The following is a 9,215-nucleotide window of genomic DNA, read 5'->3' on the forward strand; positions in this document are numbered from 1 at the left end:
AATTTCCACTACCTGCGTCTGACGAAGTGGGTATTCACCCACGAAAGCTCACGCTCCAAAACGTCTGTTAGTCTATAAGGTGCCACAGGATTCTCTGCTGCTTTTACAGATCCAGACTAACACGGCTACCCCTCTGATATTTGTAGAAAATGATGCTTGTGCTGAGCCCCCTGCCCCCCAACAGTTTTAAACTGACAAAGTCTTTTCACCTTTTTCTTTGGTAAAGCCTCAATGTCTTCATAAGCCCCTGCTGCTGCTGAGTCTTGACCAAAGCCAGATTAAGGCAGAGTTAATGTAGGTACGTGCCTAGGGCCCAATTTGTGGGGGGCCACCAAACATTAGCTCATGATCCCTGACTGGTCTAGTTCAGGTACTGGTGCAGCAGGCAGTCCCTGGCAGCAGCAAGGAGTAGCAGCACCAGCTGCCTCACTACCCACTGAGTGGTAGCTCTGGTGCCCCACATCACGATGGTGCCAGGGCCAACACTGAGTGAGTGGCACTGAGACCTGGTGCATGGCGGTCAGAGCAGTAAAACATACGACAGTCACAAATACATGTAATGGGTTCCTTTTCACTTTCGCTAGAGGGTCTGTTAAAAACAGATTCCTCCACTGAGGAATTAATTTGGACTCATGCCTCTTGGCCTAGATGTTTCCTGAAGAAAGCTTCAGAACTCTGTTGTGAGAAGCATCAGAAATTCGGGAGAATCTCTCAAATGTCCTATCCCACTAGTAGAAGAGGGTGCACGAATTTCTTCAGCAGAAGTAGATCTTGAAATCATGAAAGACTTGAAGAACTAAAGTAGGGGCATTAGTATTTGGGAACCTCTCTTTGCTCTGAAAAAGCACTGTATGCAGATAGATCCGGCCACAGCAATTTTACAGCCATGTGATATTTTGGGCACTGTTCCCCCTTTAATAATGCATCTTGTTCTACATCATGGCAGCCATTTTGCTTCTCCATTAGCACCAGCTGGGAGGAGGGAGGGTTGTATGATCATTATTTGTATTACTTCAGCACCTAGAAACCATAAGTCATGGACTAGAATCCCATTGCACTAGGCCCTGGACAAACATAGAACAAAAGATGGTCCCTGCCCCAAAGATCTAATAATCTAAGTATAAAACAAGAGATGACAATTGACAGACGGGGGCATACAAGGAAACAATATTGGTCAGCATGCGAGGTAGTGGATTCAGCACATCAGAAACCTAACCATTATTATGGGTATTTTTTGTAGACACATGGAAAATAAGAGTTTTAAGGAAGGCTTTGAAGGAGGATAGTGAGGCAGCTCTGTGGATAGTTTCAGGAGCTTCTCCTAAGCATGAGAGACAGCATGGGAGAAAGCACGAAGGCGCTTATTTGAAAATTTAACAAGTGGAGAGTAGAGGCTGGCACTGCTGGCTCATCGGTCGAGTGGATGAAAGATGATGTAGATAGGGTAGGAATAGACTATGAAGGGCCATTTAAGTGAAGACAAGTAGCTTATAGTTAATGGGATTGTTATTAGAGGCATACCTCAAAAACTGGTGTTAAAGGCTAGATCACTCTGCTGTATTGCTGAGGAAAACAGGTGAAAGGTGGAATACACTGACGGTGGGTTGGGCTGTGCATACGCACAATGGAAAGAAGAACACAAATTCAGCACATCCTGCCCTAAAAGGAAGATGGACAAGTCTGATGACTAAAAATCCAATTTATGTGAAGTTTCCAGTAGAAATTTGCGAGAAGAAATTCTCAAACTCCGAACTTTCAGTTCTGGAAAACCTGGACCTTAAGTCAAACATTTGCTAATTTTTCAGAGGAATTGGCAAAATAGGAACATCTTTGTGCTCTGCTTTCTTCTGCAATATGTATGGCACAATTGTCTGACTAAAGATTTTTCTGAAGAGCAGGAGCCCTACCAGGGAGTCTCCTGAGGAATATGAAAATCAGAGAGACTTCAGGTCCAGCTGTGTACAGTTTTCACAGTAAAGCCCGTATTTTACAACACCATCTATTCCAGCATAAAGGCAAATATCTATATATAAAAACTTTACATCAGCTAAGTGCTGAGATATATGTGTAACAATGTATCATGGGTAGATCTTATAGAGGCACATGACAAACAACACACTGAGTAGCTGTGCTCTTACAACTATATAGCACTGTATATAAAATCTGACTACACACCTCTGTACTTTACTCATATTTACTGGCAAATGAGACTATGAAACAAAGTGTATGAAAACAATCATGGAATTGATTCTTCTCTAGAGAAGTGTCTACCACTATTGCCAACTCAAATATTGGGCTTTTGGCATGTCCAAGGGTTAGTTCTGCAGTCCCACCAAGAAGTCCATCCAGAACTGAGTCATAATGAAACCAGATATAGAATAGAGTTTTAGGCCCATTTTGAATGTTCACGTCACCAGAGTTTGACTGTCAAATTCTAGTTTCTTCTGTGTGTGGGTGGAGCCATCATCATGATTCATGGGAGGAGGGTGGAGAGAATTATTAACATTGCAGTCTTAATCTGATTATGTATTTTGTGCTGTGTCTCAGAGGGTGCCCTATATTGCTTAGTCTCCTGTAAGGACACTTCGGACACAAGTCCTGGGAGAATCAAATCAGAATAATTTCTCTGAGTACATCATCCTCATTCAAGTGAAATGGGGTTGGTTTGTGCTTCTTTAACATTAATAGGAGTGATCTGGATTTCTCCCTTTTTGCTACCGGTATTGTTCATTTGGGCAATTTGTTATGATCTCTTCAAATCAGAACTGCCTCCTGGAATTGGCCAGCCGCTAAAGCTTCGGTTTTATCACTCGCTATTAGTTACAACTGCTGTTCTGGTAAGTTGACTTGGCTTCAAAGAGGGGATTCAACTTTTATTTTTGACTAATGGGATGAGAGTTGGAAGATCTGTAAAAAAAATTTTCTTAGTCTAGAAAAGTCTGGAATATGAATTATACCAGATTAAATTATCATAATTCTTAAAGGTAAAGACTAGAGGCTGATTTTAGAATTTATTTATTTTGATTTTTTTCAGTGCCTCTCTCAAATTCTAGACACTTCATAATTTTTAAAACACTGCTTCCCACAAAATGTTAAAAAAAAAAAAATCTATGTTCTACATACTGAAGGTGTCCATAGATAGATACCCACATAATAGCAAACCTGACAGAATTCCAATACATCCTCTTCCATATCCCATTTCCTTGTCAAATATGTCAGAGAAAAAATGAAGAGTCATTTCAAAGTAGGAAGCCAAAGTTTTTGGTTTTGATAATTTTTAAACATTTTCTTCAACTGTTTTCGATTTGAAAAATGCCTCAAAACTGACCCTTTCCCACAAACACTTTTTGGGTTTGGTCAATTGACTTTTTGACAGGAAAATCTCACTGAAAAAATCCCATCCAGCTCTAGTTAAATGCACACACCTACATTTATACGTTCACTCAGACAGATTCACAGACGTTCACAATTCACAGACATTTTACTACGGTGAAACATATCTGAAGCAAAACCCCCAGAAAGTAATAGATGCACTCTTTAGCTACAGATCAGACTAATACAGCTTGCACTATGTATGCACTATACCCATGCTTTTTATATTGTATGTATTATGTATGCACACACACAGATGGAATACAAAAAGATGTGCTACAAGTTATGTTACTCTGAGTTTGGGATGGTTGCTTAATCACAATTGGCAAAGAGAAGAGTGGAGTTATGCAGATAATCGCAGATGCGTATAAATAAAACTTTTATACCATATCAAACCTGCCACATCTACATGTATTCTTTATATATTACACATGGTCCATAAAAAAAAATCCTAGGATAATTTTAGGGAATTTAAAACATTGTATTGGGATTATTGATTGTAATCTTCCACTTGTAAAGCTATGTGCCTTAGTTACTATGATTGTGCATGGATCTGAGGAAGAGAAAAATTAAAATTAAAACTAAAAACATAAAATATCTTAAAAAATAACCAAAAATAATTTTTCTAGACCAAAAAACTCAGTCTTGAAATATGAACCTTCCAGGGCGAGGAGTGACCAATGCGTCCCCTTGCTTCTAACAAATGACATAAAGCTCTTTTGACATTGAACTTTATAGCTCAAAGACATTATATCTTAAAAATTATTCCCTTTTTATGTAAGGAAATATCTGTCCTGGACTTAGGGTTGAATATTTGCCACCCTGGACATCGAGCAAGATAAAGCTTTTTTTGTTTGGTTGGTTTGGGGGCTTTGCTTTCAAAGAAAAATTTCACTCTTGGGAGGAAAAGGAGGAAATATTTGACAGGTTGCTTTAAAAGCACAGCAGGTATTTGAACATACTGAAGATTTTGGAATGTGATATTAAGTCCTGGTCAGATGGATTAGTGAATAGGTGATATGGTCATATCCATGTGATAAATCTGACAGGTACGTGGTAAATTTATCTATCACATGCTTGTGCAATTTATGACATGGAGATCACCTCCACATGTCCAGTCGGCATATTACATATTTTGAAGGACAAGTTAAAGCTACCCTGAGATTTACACTTAAAGCAGGATTAAACTCCTCACGTTTCACACTTTAATGACTGCACATAGTCTCCAAATCTGGCACAATGATGCCTCATAGGACAACAGAATCTTCTTTGCAATTTTTAACAAAGTATTTACTTTCTTTTGTACAGGAAGCATTTGATTTTACATTTTTATCCTCTTTTCCTTGGGTTCCTGAATCTAAACAGCCAGCTGCCAAACTTCCCACAGACCACAGAGATATATTCTCAGACATCAGCTAGGTTTGAAATGTATTAGGATAATTTTATGGAGCTATCCCATGAAAAGCCAACAGAACTGCTCAAATACATCCCCCTACTTCCTTTTTCCAGTGTTACAGGGGTTAGCTGCCTCTGTGGTGCCATTCACAATTTTCTGGTCTCTGATAACTTGGGATGCAACTATTCCTCTCTCCCGAGCCTCTCAGATCCTATTCTAGCTTCAGTTCACAGCAAAAGGTGGTGGAAGGAGCTGGGAAGGTTGATGGCCATGTTGTCAGAAAGGTCAAAGACTTGCAGCTCTGCTGCAGAACCAGTTGCTCCTTCTGAGGATGCTGGTCAGAGAGCAATCTTGGGCTGATAGAACTGAGGGAATCTGTTTGTCTAGGACACAGCAGCTGGGACTGGCTGCTGAGGATCATAGCTGTAGTTCAGGGCTGAGGAGAATAACTCCTGTCTGTTTTCCTGACTACCTCGCAGATCCCACTGGCTTCCAAATATTCTTTAGAACCCCGTTTCTTGGCTCCAAACAGTAGCCTGGCTTCCTAATTCTATGCCATCTTCTCCTCCCTTATAGCCACATGTCTACACAATGAAGGCCATGATGGGGGCGGGGCTCCCCAGGCTAGCTTGAATCTAGCTAAGATGAGTAGCAGCAGTGAAGGCAGCACAGTAGAGACTTCAGAGTGAACTAGCGAGCTGAGTATGTACCTATGGTCTGTGCCAGGTTTGTACTATCTAAGTTGAAGTTTATACTGCGCTGTCTTCATTGCTATAGTGACCCATGCTAGCTGGATTCAAGCTAGCTTGAATAAGTTAGCCCGTGCGCAGCTTTTGCTGTGGAAACATGTCCTTAAGTGCCTCCTTGCCTAGTCCGTTTCCAAATCAGAAATTATTTTTCCTTTTCTCCCTATATTTTTAAGGTCAGCTGTTTTTTTGATTATTTGGCTCCCTAAAAATGAATGATCACAACCACGAACAACAACAAAAGATGACCCTTTTCTGTTTGGAATGGGGCTGTGTAGGGAACTCCACACTGTACCATGTCCCCGTTGCTTCTTGTCCATGGACAGAGATGATTTAGGTCTCCAGTAGTGCCAGCTTGGCCACTTTCAGCACTGCTCAATTTACTTAAAAACAGTTTGACCATTTCTTGGTTTGTGACCATACTCTGCACTAAATTCAACCCATTGCCGCAAGCTACAGTCTAGGCATTTTGTGTAATTTGAAAGATTTGGGCTTCTTTATAGTAATCAATTTTGGATCTTTTTCATTTTAATAGGGAAGGATTTTGGAGAAGCTGGGTATCTGCAGTGACATAAGCTTACTCCGGTTTATGCTGGATGGAATACCACTATGGAGAGATTCAAAACTCCTCATCAGAGACCTGAAGTTTGCTGAGGTGCCAGTGAGGGTTTACCAGGCAAAAGCACCATCTGTTGGCCAAAGGAGGGGTGTCCTTTACTTTCATGGAGGCGCTGGCACCCTGGGAAGCATTAGTAAGAAATATCAATATTCAAATGATGATTGATAATTAAAAAAAACAAACACACCACACATTTTTGGAATCTCAGAAGAGGTTTGTGTCTGGCTTGAAGCCAGATCTAAAACAAGTTTTTAAATTTTTTTTGGTCCATCCAACAAACAAACAAAAGCAAAAACAACGAGGAGTTCTTGTGGCACCTTAGAGACTAACAAATTTATCTTGGCATAAGCTTTTATGGGCTAAAACTCACTTCATCAGATGCATACAATGGAACATATAGTAAGAAGATTATATATATAATAAAATATATATATATATATTATACACACACACACAGAACATGAAAAGGTGGAAGTAGCCATACCAACTGTAAGAGGCTAATTAATTAAGATGAGCCACCTTAAAGCATGAATTAACATTTTGGTCCATTACAATACTACTGCTGTTATAGACCAAGAGAAATACATTTCCATAGTTCTGTACTTATTTCCTTTTATATTTACACATCTTCTAGGCATCTATTGACTGTAGAATACACCTCTAGAATTTGTAAATGGGAGCAAGAGTCCCCAGACCACTAAAGATACTTTGGTAATTAATTTGGCCCTGTGGGAATACATGCAAGAGTAAGGTGATATGGATTTGGCCCTTCTTGAGGTATATTGAATATTGTATATTGAATTCAGTCCTGATTCATTGACTGATGGAAAGGTTTTATTGTGCAGAGAAATGTACTCACAGGACTCAGGATTGCAGTGGTTTCGACAGCATGTGTGTGCCACACCTTATTAAAGGGTGTACATAATAATAAATGTCTAATATATTCCAAGGGCGATGAACTATTATAACATCAAAACTTCCCAGCTGTGAGAAGACTAAGACAATGGAACAGACTGCCACCAGAGGTTGTGACAGCTTTTTCACTGGAGGTTTTCAAAAGGAGGCTGGATAGCCACCTTTCTTGGATGGTTTAGACACAACAAATCCTGCATCTTGGCAGGGGTTTAGACTAGATGATCGTTGTGGTCCCTTCTAACCCTATGATTCTGTGATCAACAAAGTTACACTGGGCAAGAATTTGGCACAAAAGAGTACGGAGCAGGATTTGGTACTTAGATTTTACGTAATTCTTCACGAGTTTCAGTCTTATTTCTAAAGAATATGGAATATATGAGAACTCAAATAGCTTCTTCTTCCTTGCCACTTCCTTATTTGGGGTTGGTGACTTTTATAGCCTTCTTTCAGAACTCATGATTGTACATGAGGCTGTTGCACAGATTGGTCTCTGAGGTCTGCTGATATTTGGTTCATGTACCGAGTTTTTAGTTTTCCTCTTGGTTGCCTTCCATTCACACGTATTAGAACTCAAATATGTCACTCTTGAAAATTTTTGTTTTCAGAGGCCTTTGAAAGAGTGTGTCGTTACATTGCCAGAGAAACCGATTCAGTGGTTGTATCTGTTGGGTAAGTGAGCTCAACCCAGTGTTTTTATATAGGTTTTTTTCCAGTGTGACAGTTTACAATTGGAATGCTTCTGCGATACATGCGGTGATCTGAAAATGTGACAGTCCTTACTATTTTAGCTTGTGCCCTATATTTCTGGTTTGAGGGTTTTGTTTATTTTAGGCATGTATTTTTAGGCAAATTGTGCTAGAGTAATTCAAATTAAATTATTTAAAATTTTGGACAATTTTATTGAACTAATTAAAATGCAAAGGTTTTATAATTGTGCAAATTTAGAATGGTGTTTTTAAGAGAAGATGCCACACCAATTAAACATAAAAATATGGAAACAAAATTTTTGTAATGGCTTCTTTAAAAATCATCATTTCTTTGATATTTAGTTATCGGTTGGCTCCTGAATATCTGTATCCAAGCCAATACTGGGACTGTCTCAATGCTACCATACACTTTATGAGGAATGTGGAAGATTATCAGGTGGATCCTGCCCGCATCATCCTTTGTGGGGACAGTTGTGGAGCTAATTTCGCTACTGCTATTTGCCAAATACTGGTGAGCAGGACAGACCTCCCAAAAATATGTGCTCAGGTTTTGATCTATCCAGGGCTCCAAGGGCTGGACTTTTATTTGCCTTCATATCAGCAGAACTGCTCAGTTCCCATCTTGTTCCGGGATCGTGTTGTCTACCTTTGTTTACGTTACCTCAGTAAGGACACATCAGTAGTGGAAGATGTCCTGAAGAGTTCCCATGTTCCTGAGGATATGAAACTGAAGTATAAGAAATGGATAAGTGCAGACAATATTCCTGAGGAATTTAAGATCAGAGGCTATAAACCACAGAAACCGCCTTCATATAAATATAAGCATGATGTTCATGAAGTGATTAAACAAGTGTTAGAGGTAAAGTTTTCCCCACTTTTAGCTGAAGATGCTATTGTTAGTCAGCTTCCTGAGTCTTATATTTTGACCTGTGAATTTGATGTGCTTAGGGATGATGGACTGTTGTACAAGAAACGATTAGAGGACAATGGTGTTCGAGTCACCTGGTACCATAATGAAGATGGTTTCCATGGAGTATTAACCTTATTTGGTTACGGAATTTTTTCATTTCCAGCTGCAAAAAAGATACTGGATAATACTGTGAACTTTATTAAAAAATTGTGAAAAATATTCTTTTTTAAATGCTGCAGGTCCTGTACTTCCAATAGCAAGTGCAAAATACTTTATGCAAATAAATTAAGAACTTTTTGTTTAGGTTTGCATTTTTTAAATTATGGAGTATTTTACACTTTCCAGTTTCCACTTGCATAATTGTGACCCTCAGATAGAAATTATAACAGCACACAGTAAAGCCAGTATCACCACTGAAAACCACAATAAAAACATGCCTAAGACAAGGGGAGAAAACAGAAATATTCATTCCACCAGAGCTTACCTCCAACAATTCATAGATCTTTGTACGACAGGTCAGGGTCCTGAGAGAAGCAACGGGGACAACTCT

General features: G+C 39.3%; 1 protein-coding gene across 1 annotated transcript; it reads left to right on the forward strand.

Annotated features, from left to right (window-relative positions):
- Window positions 1-2,654: 2,654 nt before the first annotated feature.
- On the forward strand, window positions 2,655-8,878 carry LOC116821956 (arylacetamide deacetylase-like 4). Its single transcript, XM_032775507.1, has 4 exons — window positions 2,655-2,837; window positions 6,050-6,266; window positions 7,654-7,717; window positions 8,098-8,878. Exons 1-4 carry the CDS (start codon window positions 2,655-2,657, stop codon window positions 8,876-8,878), a joined length of 1,245 nt encoding a protein of 414 aa, XP_032631398.1.
- The last annotated feature ends 337 nt before the right edge of the window (window positions 8,879-9,215 follow it).

This window comes from Chelonoidis abingdonii, chromosome 23, assembly GCF_003597395.2.
Source record: "Chelonoidis abingdonii isolate Lonesome George chromosome 23, CheloAbing_2.0, whole genome shotgun sequence".
In the NCBI taxonomy this organism is placed as follows: domain Eukaryota; kingdom Metazoa; phylum Chordata; order Testudines; family Testudinidae; genus Chelonoidis; species Chelonoidis abingdonii.

Coding starts and splice junctions, on each gene's coding strand:
- LOC116821956 (XM_032775507.1), top strand. CDS start 2,655: ATGGGGTTGGTTTGTGCTTCTTTAACATTAATAGGAGTGATCTGGATT. Junction 6,267..7,653: donor TGGCACCCTGGGAAGCATTA/GTAAGAAATATC, acceptor TTTTGTTTTCAG/AGGCCTTTGAAAGAGTGTGT. Junction 7,718..8,097: donor TCAGTGGTTGTATCTGTTGG/GTAAGTGAGCTC, acceptor TTTGATATTTAG/TTATCGGTTGGCTCCTGAAT.